General features: G+C 52.1%; 1 protein-coding gene and 1 non-coding gene across 5 annotated transcripts in view; both read right to left on the reverse strand.

Moving 5' to 3' along the window:
* Positions 1–4839: 4839 nt before the first annotated feature.
* On the reverse strand, positions 4840–4911 carry TRNAT-CGU. Its single transcript has one exon. It is a non-coding gene; the product is annotated as a tRNA-Thr (tRNA).
* An 18112-nt stretch (positions 4912–23023) lies between these two features.
* RAB11FIP4 (RAB11 family interacting protein 4) overlaps positions 23024–27780 on the reverse strand; it is a 103678-nt gene continuing 98921 nt past the window's right edge. For all 4 annotated transcript variants that reach the window (XM_043903115.1, XM_043903117.1, XM_043903118.1 and 1 more), the window contains 5 exons: positions 26262–26343; positions 25617–25754; positions 25366–25524; positions 24306–24449; positions 23024–23266 (listed from right to left, as the gene is read on the reverse strand). In XM_043903115.1, the coding sequence (XP_043759050.1) occupies positions 23150–23266; positions 24306–24449; positions 25366–25524; positions 25617–25754; positions 26262–26343 (640 nt within the window). In that variant the 3' untranslated portion in view covers positions 23024–23149. The remainder of the gene's footprint in view (positions 23267–24305; positions 24450–25365; positions 25525–25616; positions 25755–26261; positions 26344–27780) is intronic.

Here is a 27780-nt window from a genome sequence, read left to right on the forward strand (position 1 = left end):
TATTAACCCCATGTTCCAGTCCTGATTCTCTGCTAATAATGAATATGCGCCATCTCTCTAGGAGGGCATCAAGCGCTGTGATGTGGCAGGGCAGGAATGAGAACTCTGATTTATGGATACAGAAACTGGGCTTGGGGAGATGAAATGATTTATCCAAGGTCACTCTGTACCGAGTTCTTTTCCCTCAACTTCCTCCTCTGGACCATCCAGCCTATCCAATGTCAGGATTGTGCATAGTCACGGTTGTGCCGTGTTCTCTTCAATTTCTTGCCACCAGTCAGACAGAGCTCGGACTGCCCTGGTGAGCGAGTGGATAAGAATCCACCTGCCAGTGCAGAGGATCCGCGTTCTATCCCTGCTCTGGGGAGATTCCACGTGCCACGGAACAGCTAAGCCTGTGCACCACAACTCCTGAGCCCGCACTCTAGAGCCTGCCGGTCGCAAGTACTGAGCGCCGCCTAGAACCCGTGCTCTGCAACAAGGAAGCCACCAAATGAGAAGCCCACTCTCTGCAACTAGAGGAGCCCCTGCTTTCTGCAACTAGAGACAGCTTGCACACAGCAATGAAGCCCCAGTGCAGCCACAAATAAACACATAAATAATATTTATAAAACAACACTAAAAAAAAAAAAAGATCTAGGAGTTTGTCTTCTGGGGAATCCAGCTGTTGACAGGGAATTTCTGTGTCCCTTCCCTGCCTCTGCAGCCTGATATTGGGGTCAAGCCTAATGATTTTGTTCACTATGTTCTTTTTCTATTGATCAAGGGTGAATAGTACACAAGAGAAGGACCAGCTTGGCCCACAGGCTGGCAAAGAGATGGGCCATCTCCTGAGTACATGTCAGGTTATCGTCAAAGATGACTTTTCCCAGCAGATTTGAGCCCATCCTGCAGAAAAAGCTTAACTTATGTGATGAAGGTAGTGCTTTCTGAATGACCTTGAACAAATCACTTCCCTTCTCTTTGCCTATCTCTGAGGCTGTATGAGAGGTTTGGGAGATTGCTTTCACTCCTGTCAGTCTGTGATTCCAAGATGGCAACTTCTGTCCCAAAGGATGGGATTGTACCTTTAGTATTTGCTTATAAAATTATCAACAAGAATATTTGCTTCTTAATTTGAAATTCCATTTTATGTGCAAGGTCAGTGGTGGGATAAGGGGGCTGAGGGGGAGAAAAGCACCTCTCCCTGTTTAGATGCAACCTAGATCATGATATTCGAGTGTCAGTGATGATTGAGTGAGGGTAGAAGTAGCTAGGATTGTTTGTGGTGCTCTGGCAAATTCCTGTTCAACCTCCAAAGCCCAGCCACATTGTCACCTCCTCCAGGAAGACCTCCTCAACCCTTCAAGCAAGGTCCTCTCTTTTAAGAAGGCTCTTTTCTCTGTACCAGGTACTGGAAACACAGACTCCAGTGAGACACAGTCCCAGTCCTGAGGGGCCTCCCGGCTATGGTGTGAAACACACAGAGGTCTCCCATACAATAAGCTGTGAGTCATTCATTCTCTGGGGGAATCAGAGATTTCTCAGAGGCGGTGATACCCGAGTCTCACCAAAGGGATGGAATTTGACTCTGAACCAGTGACTAGATCTAGCCACTAATTTGCAGGCAATACCAAGGACAGAAGAACTTGAACTGTACTAACAGTCTGCAGTCAGCAAAGTCTAGACTATGGGAAACTCTCCAGGTCAAATGGGCCGGATTCCTCAACAGACACTCTGCAAAGAAATCAAAGGGAAGGAAGCGAATTCTAGTGATTGGAGGGGGGGGGAACAAAGCTGAAAAGACATAATTTTTCAAATGGGCAAAGTTCAATTCCAGGTTGTAAAGATATAAAGATGCACAATGAAGTGATAAGTTAAAAGGCAAGAAAGTGATTACTATAAAAGCAGGGAGCATGGTTGCTTCTGGCTGTCGGGAGGTTGTGACTGGGGGGAGGGCACACGAAGGAGTTTTCTGAGTGTCTGATAAAGTTCTCTGACCTGGGTGGTGGTCTTTTTATAACTCATTCACTTGATATGTGTGGTTTCTGAAACTGTGTTTTATTGTACAACAGAAGATTTAAAAATAAATATCTCCAGGCTGGAATATTGGACTAAAAGTGACAGCACAAGGCAAAATAGATCTACTTGCCAAATTCTGCTTTTAAGTTAAATAATATTCGCTCGCAGGAAAGAATCGGCCTGACCTAAAGTAGCTGATATTTTTAAAAATATCTTGGAGGTTTCAGCCGCCCACAAATGGTTGTGCCTGCCTACGTGGCTCTTCAAGTGCAGTCTCAGAGGCCCTGTGTTTGTCCTAGATCTTGGGGGGAGCCACTGTGGGGAGGTTTGAGCAAGGAGAAACTGATGGGGGAGGGGTTGGGGGGGATTTGTAGCTCTGGTCCTGCCCATCAGGGAGGAGAAGCTGTTACTCTGGATGAAGCAGCCAGGGCTGTATAGTCTCATCACGAAGGCGCCATGTCCAAGCCCTACTGTGAAATTCACTACTTTGGCAGCCATGAGAGAGAGAGGGTGGGGTGGGGCCCCTGGAGGCCTCTCCCCGTCCTCCCCCGCCACCCCCCGACCTTGCTTCTCCAAGGGCCAGGCTCACAAGGCACTTAGAAAACATCTCTTTCAACTCTTGAATTTTGCAACCAAGAAAGTTGAAGTCCAGGGTATGTAAGTGATTTAACAGGGGTCAAGCAATAAACACCAGGCTTCCCTGATGGCTCAGATGGTAAAGAATCTGCCGCCAACATTTGATCCCTGGGTCAGGAAGATCCCCTGTAGAAGGGAATGGCAACCCACTCCACTATTCTTGTCTGGAGAATCCCGTGGACAGAGGAACCTGGCTACTCCTCTACGGGCCATGGAGTCGCAAAGACTCGGACAGGAATGAGCGACTAACACTTTCACTTTCACACACGGCAATAAACTCAATACAGGTGTCCCCTTCTGCTTCTGCCCTCCCTTCAAGCATGGACGTGAGTGTAGGGATCTGTGGGCCTGCAAGGTAACTGCCAGGCCTCTTGGCTCACCATGGTGCTTGTATTGGACCTGCCTTCACTTCCACCTCCTCTCACCAACATTGACTTGGGATATGTACTTGACCCCTGCCTCTAGCTTGTTACCTCTGGGTTCCCCCATGTTTCCCCCAACATCTGTATGTTGACCTCTTCTGTACCTTGACCCTCTTTTATTGACTTTGGCTTGACTCATCCACCCCTCCACCCCGCTCTGTTGGGGTGGAATTCTCTGCTCCAGCAACAGCAGGAAACCCAATGTCCAGCCTCCGAGTTCCTTCTCATCAGGAATCCAAGCTGAGGGACAGTATTCAAGGCTGTAACCAGGAATCCAGGACCTTTCCCCTTTGTATCTCATAATGACTGGAGTCTGAATGTCTGGAAAATCAATTTGCACTTAGTCAAAATTCCATGACGACACTCAGCATTCCATTCGAAAACCAAGCGTGGGGGCTTCCCTGTGGTCCACTGGTTAAGAATCCACCTTGCAATGCACGAGACATCCCTGGTCGGGGAAGATCCCACCTGCCTCGGGGCAACTAGGCCTGTGAGCCACAACTACTGAGCCCATGTGCTGCAACTACTAACCTGCACGTCTGGAGCCCATGCTTCACAACAAGAGAGGCCATTGCAATGAGAAGCCTGTGCACTGCAACTAGAGAGTAGCCCATGCTTGCTACAACTGGAGAAAGCCTGCACACAGCAACAAAGACATAGGGCAGCCAATAAATAAATAAGCTTTAAAAAAAAAAAAAAAAACTTGTTTAAAAAAAAGCGCCAAGCACAACTCTTCCACTTATTGGAATCATAGAGGAAAAGATCAATATATTTATTTCTATGCTGCCTGAGCCCTAGACACTGCCCCAAAGAGACTCTGCTGACATCCAATCCACCTGATGCTCCATGCGGTCAACTGTGCAGTGGGACCAGCAGAAAGTTGTGTTCTGTGGTCATATCAACAGAAGTATGAGATACAGAATGAGGGAGGTGAAGTTTCCTTAATAAGACTACACCTGGAGTAGAATTGGGTTGGCCAAAAAAGTTTGAGTTTTTCCATAAGATGTTATAGAAAAAACTAGGATGAACTTTTTGGCTAACCCTACATTTTCAGTTCTGAGGGTCACAACTGAAGAAGGACCACATCAGGAGTGAGAGGCACTAATGTCAGATTAACTGGATTACTGATCCTAGAAATGACTTGGGGAGTGTCATCACTGGCTACGCTACAGGCCAGATTCAAAGGATCACACAGGCAGGCGCCAGTTTCCCAAGGGCTGGGAAAGGAAAAGGCGCTCTCCAGCTGAACGATTTGGTTGGCTTCGTGGACAAGGAGAGAGACAGCGAGCACCGTGTGAATTCATCTTTCAAGCCCAAACCAGAAAACACTGCTCCATAAACGCAAACGCCAGTTCTGGAAAGTTCTCCCACCCTCAGGACGCGCAAAACCAGCGAGACAGGACCTATCCCCCCACCCCACCCCACCCCACCTATGGCAGCGACACCAATGCCTAGAGCGGGCCTTGTTGTCCCCACGGGTAACACAGGAATCTCAGGCCAGCCTCGCCCTGCGCATTGCGGTGGGGTGGTGGGGCTCTGGGGAGAGAAGGCGCCACAGCTGGGGCCCGCGAGCCCGCGAGCCGCGCGAACTGGCCCGGCCTGCGCTGGTGACCGCGGAGCCTAGGGAAGGAGGGGGAAGGGTGGAACTCGAGGACGCCAAGACAGACATGAAAAGTAATAAAAAAAAAACAACAAAAAAAAAACGCCACGTCACGGAGGAAGTGGGTAGCACACGTGGGACGCTAAAGCTCCCACAACCAAACCCAAACCCTCAAAGGACAGGCACGGACGGGGTTCGAACCCGCGATCTTCGGTTTACGAGACCGACGCCTTACCACTTGGCCACCGCGCCTGACAGCCAAGAAAGCAGTGGAAGCTCTCAGTGGAGGGGAGGCGGCGCAGGCGCGGGAGGGGCGGCGCCTCGCCCCCAGCTCCGCCCCCGGCCCCGCCGCCCGGCCCTCCAGATCCGCGGGCCCGGACCCGGCTCTGCGAGCTGCCGGGGCGCGCTCAGGACCGAGGCCAGGCGCCGCTCGTCCCCTGTTCTGCCCGCGGTAGGTTGCGAACCCGCAGCGCCAGCCAGCCCGGCTCCTTCCTGCCTTCGGCGCCCGCAGGGGCGCGGCGCCTGCGGAGAGGCCAGCGGGGGGATTCGAAAGGGGCGGCGGCGGCGGGCGGAGAGAAACCGAGACCGACGCCTGCTACGGAGCCGAAGCGGGGACGGCGGCGGTGGCCGGCGAGCCAGCGCAGGGCGTCCGCGCTGGCGTCTCAGCCGGCTCCGCGCGCCGCCGTGTGACCTTGGCCGGGTCATTTCCACCCCATCAGCAAGATACTGGGGGCAGCGCTCGGGAGCTCAGACCGAGTGCACCGGGAACCGAGTGGGCTAGAAGGGCGGTGTAGGCACGGACGAGACTAGTTCCCGGAGAAAGATTCAGGGAGCCGCGAGGGATGGGGGCCGGGCTGCAGGGACGAAGGGACGTGAGCGAGCCTCCCTGACCCCGCGGGGCCGGTCACTAGCAAAACCTTCTTCGGTTGCTCTCGCCCCCCACCCCGGCCCGGGCGTCCTGCTGGAGATTCCCGAGTAAACATTTGTGTAGACCCGGTGGCCTTGCCCGGGAGGGCAGAAGTAGGCGCACGTGGAGATGCCCCAGGGATGTTCCTGGGGACAGTGCTAGAGTGACCTGAATGGAGGTGTCTGATAGCCTGTTCGCTCCACGGAACAGCAGGTCACTCTTGAAAGGAATGATCCAGATTCAGAGGAATCAGCATAGAAACAGCACAAAAGGACGTGTGATTTTCAGATGTAGAACAAGACGTACCGTTTACTAATGCAAAGGGTACCAAGTAAATACCAAGTAAAAAGTAATACCAAGTAAAACCAAGTAAAGAGTAAAATCATTAGAAAAATAGAGGCGGGGAGACTGGAGTTAAGGAACCAAAGGGGACTTTAATGTTTTGTTTCTATTGTGTGAAAGGGGCAAAAAAAAAAAAAACCCGCTGAGGATGGAGATAAGAGTGTTTATTATGATACTGTAGGTTTTGTATTTTCTTTAAAAAAGGAAGGAAGGGAATTTCATGGCGGCCTAATGGTTAGGATTCCAGGCTTTCACTGCAGTTGGGCAGGGATTCCATCCCTAGTTAGGGAACTAAGATCCTGCAAACTCCCGCAAAGTAAATGATAAAGGAAAAAAAAAAGTAAAGGGGCTTCCCTGGTGGTCCAGTGGTTAAGACTAGGTGCTTCCACCGCAGGGGGCATGGGTTCTATCCTTGGGTGAGGAAATAAGATCCCATAAGCTAAGTGGTGTGATAAATAAAAATGGAAAAAAAATTATTTTTAAAAATAAAGAAAAGAAACTATGTCCCTCTGTCCTTATTTGGCCTGTGGCCATAGGGTCTGTTGCAGAAGAGGTGAGTGGGGTGGATGGGGAAGAGGCACCTTCTTGTCCAAGCAGTGTGTGGTCAACTGCCAGCCTCCACAGTGCCCAGCGCTCCTGCACACCAGTGTCAGAGAAGGGGACATAAGCCAGATCTATCCACTGTTCATGACCCTGCCACCTCCACCGTCAGAGTCATTTTTATTTGTTGAACTTTTAAAAAAGTACAGTAAATATAGTTTGTGGAGATTTGGGGAAACAGAAAAGTTATGGGTTTCCCCTGGTGGCTCAGCTGGTGAAGAATCTGTCCGCAGTGTGGGAGACCTGGGTTCGATCCCTGGGTTGGGAAGATCCTCTGGAGAAGGGAATGGCTACCCATTCCAGTATTCTGGCCTGGAGAATGCCATGGACAGAGGAGCCTGACAGGCTACAGTCCATGGGGGTCAGAGAAAAGCTATAAAAATTACAAACATTTTAAAGTGTACAATTGTGTTAACTACAGGCTATGTGACATCTCTGGAACATTTTCATCTTGCAAAATGGAAACTCTATACCCATTGAGCTGCAATTCCCCCGTTTCTTCTCCCCCAGCCCCTGGCAACTACCATGGTGCTCTCTAAGAACTGAGCTGCTCAGGGTACCTCATAGAAGTGGGATCATACAGTGTCTTTTTGTGACTGATTTCTTTGAGCATAAATAAGGTGTTCTAGGTTCATCCATATTTATCTGCATATGACAATTTCCTTCAAGGTTCAGTATTCCATTGTAAGTTTATCCATTCATCTGTCTTTGGACCTTTAGTTTACTCCTACCTCTTGGCTGTTGTAAATAATGTTGCAGCGAAGTGGGGTGGTGTATGCAAATATGTTAAGATCCTGTGTTCCCTTTTGCCTCATTGCAGCCAAGAAAGCAACATGGGTCACCAGTAGCTCTACTGGAGCCATTGAGAAAATTCGGTCATGGTTCTCGCTCTTCCCAGGTCTGATCCAGAAATATGGCCTTTATAATGTCCAGTGTTTCCGCCAGTATGTGAAGAACATCGGCTTCATTAAGTTGGACTAACTGAACTTCCTTAAATGGATCATCCAGCACATCTACCTAATGCAGAAACAATACTAGCTCTTTGTGTATAAAAGTTTAAAAACTTCAAAAAAAAAAAAAAAGGATCCTGTATTTAAAATATATACCCAGAAGTGGGAATGCTGGACCACATGGTAACTATTTTTAATTTTTTGAGGCACCTCCAAACAGTTGTCTGTAGTGACTGTGCAATTTTACAGTCCCACCAACTCTGCACAAGGGTTCAGATGTCTCCATATCTGTGCCCATGCTTGTTTTGTTTTTTTTAGTGACCATCCTAATAAGCGTGAGCTTGTACAATTTCATTGTGGTTAGATTTGTGTTTCCCTGATTAGTGATGGTGAGCATAGTTTCATAGACTTGTTGGCCATTTGTTTATCTTCTTTGGAGAAATGTTCAAGCTCTTTGCAAACTTTTAAAACAGGTTATTGGGTTTACGGGGTTTTTTGCTTTCTCAGTTGTAGTTCTTTATATATCTTGGATGTTAACCTCCTATCACATACATGGTTTGCTAATATTCTCTCTCATTCCTTAGGCTGTTTTTTCACTCTTGTTTCCTTTACTTTACTGAAGTTTTCCATGTGCTGTAGTCCCATTTGTCTGTTTTTGCCCTTTTTTGGTGACATCAAGGAATCATTGCCAAATCAAATGTCCTGAAGCTTTCCCCCTTTTTCTCCTAGAGTTATATCAACGCAGGTCTTATATAACCTAAGTTATATCAACTTAGGTCCTTAGTCCATTCTGGCTTAATTTTTGCATATGGTTAAGGTAAGCACACAACCTCATTACTTTGCCTATGGATATGCAATTTTCCCAGCACCATTTGTCAACAACTGATTACAACTAATGGAATCTTACAATTAGCAATTTTTAGTGGCACATAAGTTTTTTAAAATCAAATTTGATGAAATGCACTATATATGTGATGCAGTTAGGAGAGACAGGCTCATATTCACATTAGTGTATTTCATGGTGTCCTCATTTTTCTCACCATTGTAAGATGAGCACATCCTACGTCCTTAAAAGTGTGGATCATTTCATGGCTCATAACAGGTGTACAACCCTGGGGCAGGATGTTAGGAGAAGTTGTGCATCAGGGGAGGCTGGGAAGGGTAATATAGTAACTTTGCGCTTTCCACTCAATTTTGCTGTGGATCTAAAACTGCTCTAAAAACTAGCCTATTTTAAAAATACCTTTTAAAAAACCACTTTTTTGGGGTGGGGGGTGGGATGTGGTGCTACGAGGGAAATTTTTTTTTCCTTTTTTTTTTCCCCCAATTATTTTTATTAGTTGGAGGCTAATTACTTTACAATATTGTAGTGGTTTTTTGCCATACATTGATAAAAACCACTCTAAAAAGTAGTTAATTCTTGATCCTTTGTTCTGACTCCCCTGCTATGAGTCAGGGCCAACCCTGGGCTGCCCTGGGGCTGCTCCTTGGAGGGGTCCCTGTGGGCCTGTCAAGGTCTACTTCTCAGCTGGGTAGGCCCAGGAGCCCAACTTTGTCATTCTTCCAGCAATGAGCAGACATAAGAACATGGCCTAACTTCTGTTTCCTAAACGCATGTGTACCATTTTTAATAGAGAGCTTTGACCTTGGGAAAGATGCTCTGAAGCTTGACTGCAAGGTGAGAGCTGGTTCCAGAACACCAGCTCCTAGCTGACCATCAGGTCATACCTGTTTCCGTGTAATGCAGTCATAAAATCATCCAGTCATTCAACAAATCCTCACTGAGCACCTACTAGGTGCCAGACTCTGTTCTAAATGCTGGGGCTATAGCAGTAAGCTAAGCATCGCAGATCCCTGACCTCCCTCATGGAGCTTCTTTTTTAAAATATTTATTTATTTTTGACTGCTCTGGGTCTTCACTGCTTTCTGAGTCAGCTTGAGGGCTCTAGAGCAGTGGCTCAATACTTGTGGTGTATGGGCTTCGTTGCCCCATGGGATCTTCCCGGGCCGGGAATCGAATCTATGTTGCTTGCCTTGGCAGGCAGATTCTTAATTATTAACCAGTGGACCACCAGGGAAGTCCGTGGAGCTTCTATTCTTAAATAAACAAAACATCCAATGGTGATAAGTACTAGGGAGAAGAATAAAGCAAAGAAGGAAGATAGGAAGTTCTGGAGGTAGGCGGGAGAGTTATAACTTTAAGTAAAGAGATGTAGTAGACTAAATTGTGGTGTTGGAGAAGACTCTTTAGAGTCCCTTGGACTGCAAGGATATCAAACCAGTCAATCCCAAAGGAAATTCAACCCTGAATATTCATTAAAAGGACTGATGCTGAAGTTCCAGTACTTTGGCCACCTGAGCGAAGAGACGACTCATTAGAAAAGACCTTGATGCTGGGAAAGATTGAAGGCAAAAGGAGAAGGGGGTGGCAGAGGAAGAGATAGATAGCATCACCATGCCATGAACATGAATTTGAGCAAACTCCAGGAGACAGTGGAGGACAGAGGAGCCTGGAGTGCTGCAGTCCATGGGGTTGCAAAGAGGTTGGGGTTGCAATTTAGCGACTGAACAACAGAGGAGATTAAAAAACAAGCACAAATTCTTTGCTGCTTTTCATACCCGAAGGTAGGGTCTATTACCGCATCCTTAGGCCGCCCATCTGTCCTGCCTTGACCAACAGAATGTGGCGAAAGTGATGGTGTGCAAGTTCTAAAGCTTAGGTCTCCAGAGACCTGACAATTTCTGCCTTCACTATCTTAGAAGCCTGTCCCGAGACCGCCGTGTAAGGAAGGCAGTCCAGCTATTCAAAGAGAGGCCATGAGGCACCTCCCAGCCAGAAAGCCAGCATCACCTGATGGACATGTCAGTGTGGCCACCTAAGACCATGCCCAGCTGACCCTTCAAACTGAGGGCAGTTGCATGAGTGAATCCAGGCACAGTCTGCAGAGGAATTGCTAGCCTACCCACAAAACGGGGAAAAGTAATAAATTGTTCTCTTACATTTTGAGGGGAGTTTGTTACATAGCCATACTAGTTCCTAGACATAGGAGGTTACATACAACTAACACACTTCCTGGTTCTAGGTGTGTGAGCTGGTGGTTATTTGCATGGGGTAATCGAAACCTTTGTGATGCTGGATGAACCTGGTAGGGATCATACCCAGTGTCTCCTTAGAAGTTCTTTACTCTCAATTGCCTCATCCACAAAATGGGAGCGTTCGTTAACTATTAGCCACAGCCCCTCGTTAATTAAGAATTGAACCACCTTTTTCATTATTCATAGCCAAAGGACTGCCAGGGAAGTCCCCGAGACCTGGCATTTCATGTATCTGTTGTTCTGTGACCATTTTTTTGAGGTGGGTATGGGCACAAAGGAGACCCACTTCATACCTCTCTGCCTACCTCTAGGTTTTGAGGTAGCTTGACCCTTTTCCTGACACGTTTCCTATGCTCAGATTCACTGTCCCTTTACCGGCACGAAAGCTCTAAATTAAGTCTGCCGTTAGCAGGAGAAAAAAATTTTAACACTGCTTGAAAACTTTCTGGAGTGTGTACAACCACATGTGTAGATAGTTAAATCAAGACTGCTTTTCATACTTGGGGTTTTTTTTTTTTTCTTTCTTTCCCTTCTCAGTGTTTGGACATTCACCTTCTCCTGACTCTACCACTCATTGGTAGGCTCGCCCCGCATAACAAAATGTTTGCAGGTGTTTGTAATTTAAAGGGGTGTGGGGGGGCTCACAGGTGAATCATGGAATAAATGAACATCAGAAGCCCTCAAACAAGGTAGGAGCCTTAGCGAGCCCAGCGTTAAGCAGCTATAGCCCTTGGGACTTTTCCTTTTCTTGAACATGATCCTGAGGTGATGGACAGTCAGGGTTCTCTGACGGGGGGGGGTGCTCCTGGACCCTAAGACACCTTCCCAGTTGAGGTCAGAGCCCCGATGGACCAAGTCGTTCCCGAAGATGGCTCCTGTTTGGGTGGATATCTTTGGGGGAAAGATTGATCTGAAAAGAAGCCTGGTTGAGCTGAAAATGCTCCAGCATTTTAATTTCTTTATTTATTAAAAACTTTTATTCCTTTAAGCCTTTTTGTATTTACTTTGGCCACATCATGCAACATGTAGGATCTTAGTTCCCTGACCAGGGATCGAATGCCTACACTGGCAGCTCACAGTCGTAGCCACGGGACTGCTAGGGAAGTTCCCAAGACTCGCTGTTTCCTACTTCTGTTGCTGTGTGACCAACTACCTCAAAACGTAGAGGTAGGCAGAGAGGTACCAAGTGGGTCTCCTTTGTGCCCACACCCACCTCAAAAAAAAATGGGAACATCTGCAGGCTCTCTAGGGGAACAAGCTGGATTGTTTCCTCTCCTAGCCTCCTTCTGGCCATGACAGCCTCCAGCGTGGACCTTAACAACATTCCTCCCGCTCCCAGCACCACCACAAAGGTAGACAGCAGCCCTGGGTGTCTGGCCTGCCACTGCTAGAGACCAGGAGAGTCCAGCTTGTGGTCTGGGGGCGTGGCCTGCTGGACTGGATAAGCTGGGAAGGCTGAGTGAAGCCAGAGGAGAATAGTGGGGCTAGAAACAGGGGATGAGGGTCTCACAAGCTCCCCAGGGCTGAGTGCTGCCAAAGGGTATAGAAAATGGGCTCAAACTTCAGCGCTTTTGCCCTCTGGGTTTGGGCCTTCCAGGAGCTCCTATATTATTATTATTTTTAACCCAGAGGCCTCACAAGTATCATAAAACCCAAATCAGAACCCAGTATCAAAGTCAGACTTTGGAGAGAAAGGGCTACACCAGGGACAGCAGAAGAGTGAGGGGGAGCTTCCTGCATCCCCAACTCAGTCCCCTGGTAAGTTCCAGAAGGACTGGCTTGAAGCTGGCTCCAGGCTTCCTGGGCTCATAGAGCCCACAACCTTACCCCAGCGGGTTCGGGGCACTATTGACCCCTCAGCCCACATTAAGCTGTAGCCCTGCCAACCAGGCTGACCCACGGCAGACCCACCACTCCTCCTGGGCCTCTGCCCCTGCCCTTCATCAGGGCAAAGGGGCTGCACAAGTTTCACCCGTGTGCCTCCTACGGGACCCCCATCCCCACTCGCCACGCCAAGCACTCAGGACACTGCTGAGCCCTAAGAAGACTCAGCCACACAAAAGAACCACCTCCTTATCGTCGGCTCTTGTGGGCTAAACACGGCGTTAGGCACGGGGATGAAGTGGGGGCAGACCACAGGGGACAACTGTGGCCGAATCCCACTTCTCCACGGCTCAAAGGTCCAAGAGCCGCCAAACAGACAGACTGACCCCGATTCACCCCTCCCCTGGGCCCCCGGCTGACCACAGGTCTGGGGACTCCATCGTTGGGGGTGCTATGCCTCCTCTCCTGAGGGTCCCGGGTCAGAGCCTTTTCCACCCTGGGCGTGGTTTAGTCATTTTCTGGAGATGAGCTGGCTGAGTGGACCCTCCCAGCACGACCATTAGAAGCCTTACTCCCTTGCCCCAGCGACCACCCAAACCTGGTGATGCAAACTCCCCATCTCACACAGCACACACCCACACACAAAACCAGAACAAAATAAATCAGGTCTTACCTGAGTCCGTGCTGCCTACGTCTCCTTTCCTCTCTCAGCAACCTAGTCCCCCTGCCGCTCTCTGGAACTCAGCTCTGTCCAGGCGGCCCCCAGCTAAAGAGGCTTCTTCGTGGTGGCCATGCACAGCCCTGCCCCCTGACCTCTGACCTCTGCCCTGCTGGTTATTTGCATATGTTCTCGGTGTCCTTCCCAACCTCCTTCACCTGGCCATCTCCATCTTTTCCTCCTGAGGTTTCCCCCTGATTCATCAGATGATTTCCAGAATGATGATGCAATGACTCTCAGCCCTAAACACGCTGGAATCCCCTGGGGGGCTTTGGAAAAACCCGTGTCCAGCCCCACCCCTTACCAGGTGAATTCAAGTCACTGGGCTGGGTCCCCATATCCACGAGGCTTCAAGTTCCTCCAGGTGATTCAAATATGCAACCCGGTTTGATAACCTCCTTTTCTAGAAGCTGCTCTGCCGTGAGCGTGGGGGGCGGATCTGTCTTCCTTGCCCTACCGCTTGTCTGTAGGGTGCTGGTGGCTGATGAAACACTTGCTTAATGGATGATGAGACCCACCCTTGACCCAGCACACTCTGAATGGCCTCAGCTGTCCCATTTCCCTAGCCCCACCTCTCCACTCACCGCCCAGCCACAGTGCCCTGAAAGGGCCAAGCTTTCTACAAGCCTCCTCCACGTGTGATTCCCAGATCCTACCATCCTTCAGGGCTCTGCTGAAATGCCCTGTCCTCAGGGAAATTGTCCCTGATGCCCACTGGCCTCAATCCCCCTGCCCCCAGCTCCCATCCCTGCCTCGACTTTTCCTTGGAAACTCTCATCACCCAAGTCACCTATGTCTCTCCTTCCTCCAAGGAAGAGTCTTTGCTGTCTTTTCGGTACCAAATCCCCAGGGCCTGGCACAAAACTTGTCACAGAGCTGGTGCTGGCAGATTAAGTCTGTTGGTTGAGTGATTTTGGTATCCAGGTATTTTTGACCCTTCAGGAGACTTTATCCTGGGCCCAGAGGTCTCTAAGAGGCCCTAAATTTGAGGGCATGGCGAGTTGATAGGATTCAATCCTTGGTCAGGGAACAAGATCCCATGTGTTGCAACTAAAGATCCTGCATGCCACAACCAAGACTCGGCGCAACCAAATAAATAATTTTAAAAAAGCAACAAAACGTGGATACATGGAGGAGGATGGTCATGTGACAACAAAGGGAGCTTTGAGTGATGTAGCCACAAGGAGCACCAGGGACTGCCGGTAACCATCAGCCAGGAGAGGCATGGAGTAGACCCTCAGCTGGAGCCTCAAGAGGTGGCACATTGCTAAAGAACCCACCTGCCAATGAAGGAGGTGCAAGAGACGTGGGGTCAGTCTCTGGGTCATGAAGATCTCATGGTGGAGAACTTGGCAACCACTCCAGTATTCTTGCCTGGGAAATCCCATGGACAGAAGAGCCTGGCGGGCTACAGTCCATAGAGTCACAAAGATTGGACATGACTGAGCAACTGAATACACAGTGGAGCCTCTAGTAGTAACTAATCTTGCTGATACCTTGACCTCAGACTTCTGGCCTCTGGAACTGTGAGAAAATTAATTTCTGTTGTTTTAAACCCCTCCACTGATTTCTTGTCTATTTTTACAGCCACCCTGGAAAACTAATTTTATAGAGGAGACATTCTGATTAGGAGCCTTTGGGGGAAGAGGAGTTTTGCCTCCCAAATCCAGATTCTGATTCTGCAAGCACATGCCAGGTCCCATCTGGTGACTTAACTCCTCGGGTAGGAACTGTTAACTTCCCTTGTTTTACAGATGAGGCAACCGAAACTCAGATAACTTGCTTAGTCACATGGAAGTCAGAGAGCGGGGGTCTGATTTCAAGTGCAAGAATTTTTCCATGAACAGAGTTGGTGCTCAGCAAATGCTTAATGGCCTAATTCTTGTGAAACATCAGCAGGTTGGAAGTTTAATACTGGGGTTCTCAGGAACACCCCCTGTCCCTACCCTGAATCCCAAGACGTCACTGTGCTTTCCTCTGCTTTTCAGGGCTTCAGATCTCAACACACACCCCAGGGTGCAAGGGGGTTACAGATTCTGTAAAGGCCAGCAGTTGCTTCTGGATGGCTGAGGTAGAGGGCAGAACCAGTCTCAAAAAAAAAGTAATGGTTCACTAAGAAGGAAGCTGTTTCTGAAACTGGGGTGTGGGTCCAGTGCTCGGGAATTGGGGACACCTGGCTGGCAGCAGAGGGCTCCTGAAAGGAGCTGGGAATAGAGTTGCCAGATAAAATACAGGAGGCCCTTTTTCATGTTCCTTTACCTGTTGGGTATTTCTCTGCCTTTTCATCTTGTTTAGATTGCTGTGTCTGGACTGGGCTTTCTGTATTCTGGAGGTCTGTAGTTCCTTTTTATTGTGGAGGTTTCACCCAGTGGGTGGGGTTAGACGATTGGCTTGTCAAGGTTTCCTGGTTAGGGAAGCTTGCGTCGGTGTTCTGGTGCGTGGAACTTGATTTCTTCTCTTTGGAGAGCAATGGAGTGCCCAGTAATGAGTTTTGAGATGGGTCTATGTGTTAGGTGTGACCTTGGGCAGCCTGTATGTTGACGTTCAGAGCTATGTTCCTGCGTTGCTGGAGAATTTGCGTGGTATGTCTTGCTCTAAAACTTATTGGCTCTTGGGTGGTGGTTGGTTTCAGTGTAGGTATGGAGGCTTTTGGACGGTCACTTATTACTTAAAGTTCCATGTAGTCAGGAGTTTTCTGGTGTTCTCAGGTTTGGGGCTTAAGTCTCCTGCCTCTGGATTTCAGTTTTATTTTTCCTGTAGTCTCAGGACTTCTCCAACTATACAGCACTGATAATAAAACTTCTAGGTTAATGGCAAAAAGATTCTCCCAAATGGGCATGGTAAGACCTTTCTATTGTTAGTTCTAATCTTGTTCATTTAAAAGGTATGTTGAGGGAGTGGGTCTGGTAAAAGCATTTAAAGCTTTGATTAAGACCAGCGAGTGGGGCACTCTTCATCCCCCTCGCGATGTCTATGTCAGAAACTTTCTCTGTCCCTTTTTAGACTTTAATAAAACTCTGCTACACAAAAGCTAAAAAAAAAAAAAAATACAGGAGGCCCAGTTACATTTGAATTTCAGATAAACGAATAACAGTATGGCTTGGGACATACTTATACTGAAAAATTATCTCAAATTCAGATTTAACTGGGTGTTCTGCATTTTGACTTGCAGAGTCTGGCAACCCTAGTTAGGAAGGAAAAGGCAGGTTGGGAGTAAAGGTCTAGAACACATGACTCCCAGCGCTGGAAGATGACTTTGCCATGAGCCCAGGAGGCCGTGTGAATCCATTGAAGGGGCACCGTCCACCCACCCGGGCAGACCCAAGGCACCAGGGTCTGTGTGCGGAGGTGGGGGGTCTGGGCCAACAACTTACCTCCAGAGGCTGGACCTGTGAGCCCCTTCAACACTTGGAATCGCATAACCAGGAGCAGGCAAGGAGGGCAGGACTCTGGGGGTCTGGGCCCCTCACCTGGAGTGCCCTCCAGGGCTTGGCAGGACTCAGGCTGGCGGCCTGGTGTGAAACCAGGCTCAAGTGGAGGACGTGGGCCTGGGACCCAGGGCGGCACAGGAGGGGACACAGAGGGAGCTGGCACCAGGATCCAGCTCGTGATCAGAGCAAGCTGAAACCCTAGGAGGCCCCGGCTGAGAAAGTGAACATGGCTGCCCAGAGGACAGCTTTCAAACATCACCAGGGATGATGATGGGATCCACATCTCCTCTCCCAGGGACAGCAGGCTCACAGGAGGGTCTGCGGGGTGAGCCCCTGACCTGGAGACTGTTACCTGGTACCCTGGGTGAGGCCCACTCTTCCTATGAGACTGGCCCCAGGAGTTCCGAGACCAGGCCTCCCTTCTTCCACCCTCCCTCCTCCAGCAAGGAGACACCATCAAGTCAGGCAAGAAAAGCAAAGTGTTTATTTACATCTTGGTCTGTACACGAGAGTTCCCCAGGGAGCCTGCCTCTGCAAGCCTGCTCCTTTTTGGCCCAGAAGCAGGCAGGAGGCAGAGGGCTTGGGACCCTAGGACTCAGCCTTGGAGCCTCAACCCCCTCCCCTCACGCTGGGGCCTGGACGTGGAGGTCTCGCCCCAGCCCCAGAGCTAAGCCTGCTTCTGGATGGAGGCTCCAGGGGCAGAAGACTCGGGTGAAATCCCGCGATGCGAGGGAGGCACCTGACAAACCCCTGGATGAGCCTCCGCGTGCAGCTCATCCCTCTCGGCTCTGGAGACCCAGCGGAGAAAGCAGAAGGAGCAGGGAGCCTCAGTGACACGAGGTCCTGACACCACCGGGGATTTAACGGCACCCGGGTCTGAGCACCTTGGGCGGATGAGGAAGAGCTCGGTGGTTGTTAACGGCAGGTGGGGGACACAGCCTGAAGCTTCTTCCTTCTGCCCGCTTGGGGTCTGAAGCTGTTCAGACAGCAGATGGCGGTGGCCCTGAACCCAGGCCCGGCGTCCAGCCCTGGGAGCCATGCAGCTGGAGCTTCTTCTGGGGGGCCCGGGTGCATCCTCCCAGGGGCCCACAGAGTGGCTGCAGACCCGATGCCCCAGTGAGAAAGGTGCGCTCTGCCGGCTACAAGAACTGACACCCACTCGTCAAGGGGTTGGTGGGAGAAGCTGCTTTGCACAAAGTGAGCCTTTTCTAGAGTGCAGGGTTCCTAAAGAGCGGCGGGCTGGATGAGGCGCTGAGTGGGCCCATGGGCCCCCCAAGCTAGAGACCGGAATGAAACATCTGTCTCAGGTTAGCGAGTCTGCGTGGCTGAGCGGGTGGAGGGCCTGGGGACGGCGTGCGGGGGGCCAGCCTCGTGGGGCGGAGGCGCGTGGACACAGAGGGGCTGCTTTGTACACTTTGCAGGGCTCGGGCAGGGCCAGGGTAACCGAGAGGACATAGAAAAGGGGGCAGTGGAAATGTGGGAACTCCTGTACAGGGTGACGGGGGGAGAAGGCACGAAGACGACGATCCCAAATCATGCAGACAAAACAGCCTGTGCAGCACAGCAAAGCCGTGGGCCCGGAGGAAGCCCGTCCCCCGAGGCTGCAGCGCCTAGACCCCCCAGATGGGGTGGCCCCGGGGTGCCCATCTCAGCCACCCACTGCTGGTGGCACCGGGCAGACGACCCTCCTTTACAGTCACAACGAAAATGAAGAGAGAAACCTACGAGGTCAGAGCACCAACGTCACGTGACATCTAGCTTCGCAGGGTCTATGCTTTTAGAAACAGACCTTTCTAGAAGGCAGCCTGTTTCCCCAAGAAAGAGGAATGTGGCAGAAGGGCGGGCAGACAGGCAGGCAGGCCCAGGGCTCCGGCCTCTCATGCTCCCTGCCCGTTCGTGGGCCCGCTCAGAATGGGCTGGCAGGGCTTGGAGATCCTTAAGGTCAGCAGAGGGAAGGGACTTGCTCAAAGTCACCCAGGTGGCCCCTCACCAGCCTGAAGCATCACAGGAGAGGGGCTGCCCTAGATCCAAAAGAGGAAAGTTCTGAAGTTCTGCACTGCCCCCTCCTCAGTCTACAACCCACCCCAGTCCATAAGAGAGTCGCTGTAGATCTGCCAGGCGAACAAAGTGATTGCCTGGGCACCGTAACCATCCCAACACATCCCCTGTTCTGATCACATCTATAATTAGCTTTTAGGTATAAATTTGCTAACACATTAAACCCACACACCTACGGAGCACAAAAAGAGGGCTTACTTTCTGCCTGGTCCACCAGGCCCCACTGGCCCCTGCAGGCCTTTGCCTGTTACTAAGTCCCTCATTGGAACAAAAGAGCCTGCTTTCCTGACCCCTAGGACCTGGCTGGGCCAGGAATTCAGCAGACTAGAGCCTGGAGCCTCCAGGGCTAGGGAGGGATGCTGGTGTGGTGAGGAATGGGGTAGGGGCTGGGGTGACCTTTATCCACCCGTTCTGAAAACAGATCAGAAAGCGGGAATCCCCTTGGGCTCAGCTGTGTGTGGGTAGCTGCTATTTCTGAGGCTGCTTTCAGCACTCGCACCCACCTCCACTCTGTTCTACTCTCACTTTAATCACTGGGCCTGAGACTGATACATCCCAACACCTGCCACCCACCGACTCCATGAGCAGCAGGCAGAGACCCACCTGCCCACTCAGGTTTGCTAACCCCTAGGCTGGTGGCTCAGCTGGTAAAGAATCGCCTGCAATGTGGGAGATCTGGGTTCAATCTCTGGGTTGGGAAGATTCCCCTGGAGAAAGGGAGAATTCCATGGACTATATAGTCCATGGGGTCCCAAAGAATCGGATATGACTGAGTGACTCTCACTTTCCAGGCTCCTGAGAACAGCTGGATCTACCCACTCCTGAAGGCATCTGGCCTCCCCTCCTGGGTGTGAGGGGGTCTGCTAACGTCTCATCATCTGACATCATTAAAGGAAAAGCCACCAACGTCTCAGCAGGGGAATTCAATGTTACCTAGCACCTAGGTTAACAAGCCTGACAGAGGTTTTCCCTGCCTCTGGCTAACCGCCTCCTAGGAGTCCCAACCTCGGCTGCACACTACCATCACCCAGGGAGCTCTCTGAACAGTTAGGTGCCTGGGCCATACCCACACCAACTGAATCCAGGTTTCTGGAGGCCCAGGCAGCAGCATTGAAAAAAATCTCCCTAGTGATTCCAATGCACAGCCCAAGTTGAGAACCACTATTACTATTTCAGGTCTGGGTACTTTGGGAGGTTGTCAAACTCTGTTTTTAATGGGTCAGAAACAGATTAGGAGTTTACAGATAAAGGATAATTTCTCTTTGACAATTCTCAAAGAATCGGCAAATTTAAAATAACTTATCTGACTCTGGCAATTCAAAGTTAATTTGTTTTTAGACATTGACTTGCTGGTTCAACGAATTTTGTTGGGGTTCTGATTAAATGTGAGAACCGCCCAGGGTCATGTCAAACATGAAACTGCAGTAGAACCCCCTCCCCATATCCCGAAACAACCTCTAAAACCTGCAGACAAGTCATTGCTAACCCCTACTTGGTAGCGTTGCCAGGCTTAGCAAAAATGAAACCCACCCGGGGCACCCAGTTGAATTATAATCACCTGGGGAATTCTTAAACTCCAATGATGCCTGGGCTGCACCCCACAACAACAGAATCAGAACCTCTGGGGATAGGGCCCAGTTACCAGAATTTTTAAAACGTCTATCGTTTTAAATATATCCCAAGTATTTGTACGGAACACCTACTGAAAGTTATTTGTTTTGCCTGAAATTCACATTTCATGGGGCATCCTGTATATTCTCCAGCAGCCCCACCACCGAGAGGTAAAAGCAGAACCTTCAACCAGGAAGCAAAGGGGATAACACATGGGGAGAAGGGTCTGTCCCCCGGGACCCCGTTCTAGAACCTGCACAGGGGCTGTGGCCTGGAACCCCTGTGGCATCGCTCCCTTCAGGCTAAAAAGCTACAGGATCTGAACAAGCCTATTGGATGTATTATGGCTGAAGAAGGCTGGATTTAACTTGGGGTGTGTGTTAAATAGAACTCAGTCTCAATTTTAAAGTCAGCCAGGTTCTCAGACCAGGTCCAGAGGCGATATTCCAACCAGCGCTTCCTGGGGGGAGTCAGCTCCCGTGGCACCCCCTTCAGGCTCACAGCTTTCTCCACCCGCTTTCCCCTGGGCGGAGACTCCTTGCCACATTCTGACTCTGTTATAAACTCAGGCCTCTGTGGCCTTCCCTGGAATTCCACATCAGTGAGGCTAAAGAGCATGTACACTGTCACCCATAAAACGCTCCTCCCCCAGGGCAAGCCCCCCCCCCACCCTGCCCATGGACCAGGACCCGGATCCGGCTGGCCTCTCTGCAGGATGCCTTCCCATATAAAACCCAGACCCAAGCCGCAGCGTGAGTCATCAGCTTTCCGGTCTAGATTCATGCCGTTCCTTCCTCTTAGCAAAAACTCTCAAGAGACCCACTCCCCATGCCTTCCTTCCACTGCCGCTTCTGCTTAGACCCCTGGGGGCCCCAAGGAGACCAGTGTCCTGAGGGGTTGAGAGACTCCCAGGAGACTGACCCCCTGTCCTCATCTTCCTGGTGCGGGTGGCCCCAAAGTCCTGGATCAGATCCATGCACATGCTCAAACAGAAGTCGCAAAATACAACGCGAGTGACTGGAACCGGATGAAGACCAGTCCTGGCTGCAGCCCTGCTCTGTCAGTGGGAACACACCTCAGTCCCCAGGTCCCCGCTCACCCTCCCAGCCCTCTCTCCTCTGCACACATGTGTCCCCAGCGTGCCCAAGCCTTCTCTTTCACACGACAAGTGCTGAAGGAAACAAATGGCAGGGGTGTGGCGCGCGCGGGGTGGCGGGGGGGGGGGGGGGTATGTTGGAAATAAGACTATGCGCATTTATCTGTATTTGGATTAAGGAAATGGTTCAGAAGCCACACAAAATTGAGACAAACTGGAAAACTCAAAAGAAGAGTACCATATCTGCTCCCAGCCGCCTAGAACAAAAGATCACGTGAAAGATCCAGAGGGTGAATTTCCACTGTGTCACCAGGCTGATCCTTCTTTACCTTTGAAACGGAACTGGGAGTCTGTACTGATTTATTGTTTCTGTTGTGGTTCAGTTACAGCCATGGCCTGGTCATAGCTATGTCTTTTGACCTTCTTTTTCTTCCCTTAAAATCTGTAACTGGGCTTCCCAGGTGGCTCAGTGGTAAAAGAATCTGCCTGCCGAGACAGGAGGCGTGGATTTGATCCCTGGGTCAGGAAGATGCCCTGGAGGAGGAAATAGCAACCCACTCCAGTAGGTTGGATTCATGGAGAATCCCATGGACAGAGGAGCCTGGTGAGTTACAGTCCACGGGGCTGCAAGGAGTTGGACACAACCGAGCGACTAAACCACCAAACACCACCACCAGCATGGAAGACTAAGGTTTCCCTGCAACTTCCCCAACTGTCTCTCACACCAGCATAGCATTTGTTCTCTTGGCTAAGACATGAGTACAGGCGTGTTTCTAGAGGCTGGGACAGAAGGGCCTCACTGTCCGGCAGAGCCAAACCAAGAGCATGGATTCTGAAAACCCAAACCTAAGGCTGTGGCCAGGGACAGGTGAGCAAGGCCCACTCCCAGTCCCTGGGGGCTGTTGAGAGGGTCCATCCACGCTCCTCTCCTACAAGGCAGCCCCTGGGAAGGAGGCCGACAGGAATGAGACCGTGTCTTTGGTTGCCCAACGCCAGCACGTGCCCTAGACTGTCCCCACCCCCTTCCCTTTTCTTTTAGTCCTTCATGTACACCCAAGTGAATGCCGCTTATTTTTCATGGTCTTAAAAGACAAAACCAAGACAGAAAAGGAGAGGTAGGTAAGCAGGAATGGGCAGGTTGACGGAGAACTCTCAAAATGCCAAGATCCCCCAGGATGACGGCTGCCCCCCATCCCCAACCCCCGCACCTCCAGCTCCTCTGCAAGCCTGAATCCTTTGGATACACTGTGCGCGAGCCTCACGGGGGGCTGCTGGCTGCAGGAGGGGCTCCTGAGGACCCCCGACATGTCGCCCCCCACCACCTCCTTCCTTCTCTCCGAACTCAAGCACCTGGGCCTGAAAGGTGGCCGAAGAGGTTGATGAGGCGTTCAAGCTCCTGGAAAAGGGTGTCACTTTGCCCCGGCTCCCAGGGGGAAACAGGGATGGGGGTCAAAGGGCCTGTCGCACTAGAATGCTTTTCAATCCTTGTCCCCAGAGGTAGAATCATTTTGTCCAGTATCTGAAACGCAAGCTGCTTCTAGCTCTCGTCATTACAGTAACTCCTGACGGCTGACCTCGCCCCCGCCCACCTCCACGACCCTCTGCCCCTCGCAAAGGGACCGCAAAACACAAGGACGGCTGATGGCGCAGACGGCGCCACGGCTGCCCAGGCTCACGCTGTGCTGTGCGCACGGCCTCCCCACATCCACACCAGTACACGTTACACAGCGGTGGCCAGAGACACATTTACAGTGTGCGTGGGAGGCCCGGCCCGGGCTGCATCCTGGGGCGGGGTTCTGCCCCTGAATCCTGGGGTCCGGGGGTCCTGCGGCTGCTCTGCAGCCAGCAACCCTCGTCTCAGTGTTTGATCTCGAGGATGGAGGGATTGTGGTCCAGGATGGCAAGGATGATCTTGTCCATGTACTGCCTCAGCCGGAAGTTGATCTCCTCCTGCTCCTTGAGGGCTTCCATGAGCTGGAGGGAACGAGAAAGCAAGGTCAGAGGGCGGGCAGGGGGCCGGGGTGTGGCAGAGCCAGTGTCCCAACAAAACCAGCCTTGGAGCCTGGGCACCAGTCTCTGGTGTCACACCCGGGCAGGGGGAAAGGTGCAGAGGTGCAGGCCACACCCCCAGAGAGGCCTGTATCACTGGCCCGTTGGGGGGGTGCCCAAACGTGTGCGATAGTTTTGCTAAAGGCAGAGAATGCTTGGCCAGAGGCATGTATAATCAGGAGTGACACCTAATGTCCCAAGACCCTAAGACTGCCCGCTGTTTCCTCTTGCCACCCCCAGCCCTGCCGCTGTCCTTCTCAGGTCGACTCCTGCCATGTCCATGGGCTGCACCTCTGCCAGCAGGCTAGAGGCTGCTGCCAGGCTCACGTGGGCACTCCTCAAGGCCAGGGGCCAGCTCCTGGCTGTGTGCCCCCAGCACGGGGTAAAGGGGTTTGGTGACTCTTGTTGAAATCTAACCTGGGTATCTCGGAGGCCTGATCTCTCATAACCATACCCCAGTGGGGCAGAAAGAGTGAGCTTTGGTGCTAGGGACCTGGGTTCCTCTCTCTCCGTAAGCTGGGTGATCTTGGGTGATCCTGGTCTCCCGATCTGTGACATGAAAGTTCAGAAAACCTTCGCGTTCTCAGAAGATTAAATGAAGACATACTGCAAGCAGGTGCCCCCCAAAATACTAGTATCCTTCTCCTGCTGGCTTGGGTCCAGGGGACATCTGGCCTCTCCTGGATCACACACCGATGACATCAACAGGCCATTCCGGCACGCGACCTAGCGAACTCAAACTCCGCCCTGCTCCAAACCCCACTCTCCTCCCACCACGTACAGGAAATTGGAGCAGGTTTAACTCTGCCTGCAGGCTTCCCCTGTCACTGCTCTGCCACATCACTTGGGGTCACTGCAGATGGGGACTCACAGGGGGCCAGGCCCTGGCCTGCTTTTCCTGCCCCGGGGCAGGACTCACCGGCAAGGGGCCACACTCCACGACGAGAGCGTGTGGGCACCTTACCTCATCGCGAGAGGCTGTGTCTATTTCCGCTGCCAGGGACTGGGCTTTGGTCTGGGTGGCAAAGAGGTTCTTGGCTTCGTAGAGGCTGAGGCTCAGGATCTGTCCATTCAAGTCGTCATTCTGATCTCGGAGCTTGTGATTCTCCTGCAGAGGGGGACACAGGCAAGTCTGACTCCCACCGGGACCCGCTTCTCTGCATCCGTGGCCTCCTGACCTCCCCCACAACCCACCTCCTTCCCCCCGAGTATGTGTCACCGGCCAGTTCAGGACACCCATGGATGACCAGGCCTCTGCCGGATGCCAGGGCGAGAAGGGCTGGGTCCTGAGGGGTCTTGGGGTTCTGAGGAGGAGTTATAGCCCTGCTCAGAGAGCCAGGTTTCCAGAGAGAAACATGGCTCCAGACCACCCCTTCTTCCCTGGGGGTGGGTCAGCCGGAAGAAGGGCCCCGGAAGACACTGCCCACTCAGTGGCTCCTCCAACACTGGCCCTTGGACAGGGAAAGTGATGCTCTGGGCCCTGGGGTGGCAGGTCAGCTGATCTCCTTGGCTCCTCCTGCAGTCGGGCTCAGAAGTCCTGCTCTGGGGAGTTCTTTCCAGAGGCCTCTTGGCTCCTGCGTGCAGCCAGAGCAGTACCATCCTGCCCGGACCCAGGTGACCAGCCCCCGCTGTAGCTTTTGCCTCAAGGCTCCTAACGGCTCACATCTGGGACCCCGGGCGCCCCCTTGTGGCTGAGAAGGGCTGGGGTTTAGGACTGTCGTGGGACATGAACCTCGGGGAGCTGCCCCACGGGGGTAATTTATTCTGCAGGGTCTCTGAGCACCCTCAGGCCCCTGCTGGGTCACCGCCCCTCCTGATCCCGCTTCCCCCACCCCCAAGGGCTCCCCAGTCACAGGAGAGTGTCCAGGAACCCTCTGAAATGGACTCTTGATGATCGAGGTGTCGGGAGAAGCAGGCAGTTACACGGGGGAAGGAGGCGCTCCAGCGCTCGGGCCTGCAAAGGAGACACACCCCAAGGGGACCTGGACACCTCATTCCCTGGGACGGGGGCTCCCGGGGCCTACCTGCTTGAGCCGCTTGACCTCATGCTCCAACTCGACCTCTCGGGCTCTGGCGTTGAACTCGCCGAGGCTGGAGGACGAGCTGCGGCCCCTGCCCGGCCGCTCGCAGTCCAGCTTGTACATCTGCAGGTGCTCCAGCTCCTTCCGCAAGTCCTCGATGAGCTGCGGGGGAAAGAGGCCGGTTGGCAGGAGCATGGATGAGGTGGGGGGTGGTGGGGTGGTGGGGTGGGGCGCCCTGGAGCCCGCCGACCCACCTCCTGCGTCGCCTCCCGCTCCTTCTGGAACTCCAGGCGGTTGTGCCGCAACTTGTCCATCATGCGCTTGTACAGGTCCATCTCATCCTTGAGCCGCAGGCTCGTGTCCTCCAGCCGGTCGGACATGCGCTGCCGCTCCTGCAGCCGGGGAGGCCGGGGCAGGGGGAGAGTTCCCAGGGGACCCGCTGTACTCTGGGGGGCGGGCTTCCCTGGGGGCCTGGGGCAGGCAACTTGACAAATGGACAATCAGACCAGCCCCCTGGACAGAGCCCTCGGAGGCATGAATTAAAGAAACAGCTACATCCCCTAATTCTAGCGCTGCAGCAAGAAAAGCCTCAGGTCTCCACAGTCCTTCCATGACGCCAGATGGACTTGAATAGAAGGTAAGAGTCCAAATCGAGGCTGGCCTCTTTCTCCTCATTTTCCCCCATAATATAAAGAAATGTATTCACTGTGCAACATGTGGAAAATCAGAAATATGCAAAGACAAACTATTTGTATTTGTTCCCGCCCCCCCCTTTTTTTTGGCTAGGGCAATGAGAATTTCAGAAACTAGAAACTAAAAGGCCAGTGATGGCCAACACGGCCTCTCTGTGGATTCAGCTCAAGATCCAAGTCTGAGCAATGCCTGAACCTAACGCTCACCTCATCCAGCTTCTCTGTCTGTGACTTGAGCCGAGTCACCGTCGTTCTAAGCTCGGTGTTTTCTTCCTCTAATTGCTGCACCCTGGGGACAGGAGAGGGAGAAGAATGTCAGAAATGGAGATTATCTGACAACCTGACAGTCTGCAGCAATTCTCTGCTCCCTGGAGGAGGGAAGATATCAGAAAATGAAAGAAAGAGAGAGAACATGAATAATTGTTCAAATGGTAGTATGGCTTTGAGCTCCCTGTCATTCAAGGCAAAATGATAAAGATCCTGAATTATCATCTTCGAATAAAAGGAAAAACTCACTTGTGAATGAATAAGGGCATGAGGTTCTTTGTACATACATGCTTAGGGCCTGAAACACCCCGCGGGGGCAGACGCAGCCATGGTATTTTTCTGCTAAATGGAGAGTCTTCCTGTGGGGTCCATGGCAGGGCCCTCCTGTGAGGATCCACAGTTCGAAGGCAACGAATGCACCATGCTTGGTTTTCGTCCTCCCCTGGGGCTCTTCCCTTCGCGTGTTCTCTGACCACGGGCAGTGGTTCTGACCATCTAACCCTCTGTGTTAATGTTCACAATGGACTGTCCAGGTCAGTTTTATGTGACCCGAGAAGAGGGGCAGGTGAGTTGGGTCCTCAGCCAGTGGCCCTGGGATGGTGCTGGGCCATTTCCAGTAGGGCATTCCCTCTCCTTCCCGCTGTCATGTCCTCCTTGGACGGAGGGCTTCTTGGCCCCAACTGTCCTCTGGGCTCCCCAGGAGAAAAGACTCCCTCTCCAGGGCTTGAGGGGAACTCAGACCTGCCCCGCACCTGCCTCTAAGGAGGCCGCCTCACGTGACGCACACAGCATCTGAGGGAACAGCGCCCCCTGGAGTCAGGTAGAGGGCAGGGCTCCGGGCCGGCTCTCAGGAGGGCCGGCTTTCTGGGCTCTGGCCTTGGCCCTGGCCCGCACACCCACCGTCTTCTTCCACCTGCATCCCAGCCGCCTCTCAGCCAGCCCATCAGCCAGCTGTCAGGAGCAGGCAGAGGATGTAATGCTGAATGAGGGACCAGGCTCATTAAGAAACAGGTGCGAAACAACAGCTTCTAGAACATGAATGGACAATTAAGGGAAATTGGTGGCAGTGGGGTGTCTGACTGCAAGGAGGTCTCGCCCGCCCGGTTCCCTTTGGGCCTGCTTGACTGTGCCCATGAGGTGCAAGGTGAGAGACCACCTCCCACCGCACCCTCTACCCCAAGCTGGGCCGGGCAGACTCGCCAAGGCTCAGCTCAGAGCCTGGGGCAGCAGGGGGCTTGAGGAGAAGGGGAGGCAGCCATCCTTTGTGTCAGGGGCCTTGGGGGGGCCCCTGGCCTGGGTCGGGGGAGGGCCTCGGACATCCTCAGAGCCCTCACCTAAGTGCAGTGTTCAGCTGTGCCGCAGCCCGTCTGCCTTCCCACTCACTCTACGGGGAGGCTGATGGATGGATACTGAGGCCCAGGAAGAGACAGAGAACGTCCAATGTCACGGAGCTACTGAG

The sequence above is a fragment of the Cervus elaphus genome, chromosome 5 (assembly GCF_910594005.1).
Source record: "Cervus elaphus chromosome 5, mCerEla1.1, whole genome shotgun sequence".
Lineage (NCBI taxonomy): Eukaryota > Metazoa > Chordata > Mammalia > Artiodactyla > Cervidae > Cervus > Cervus elaphus.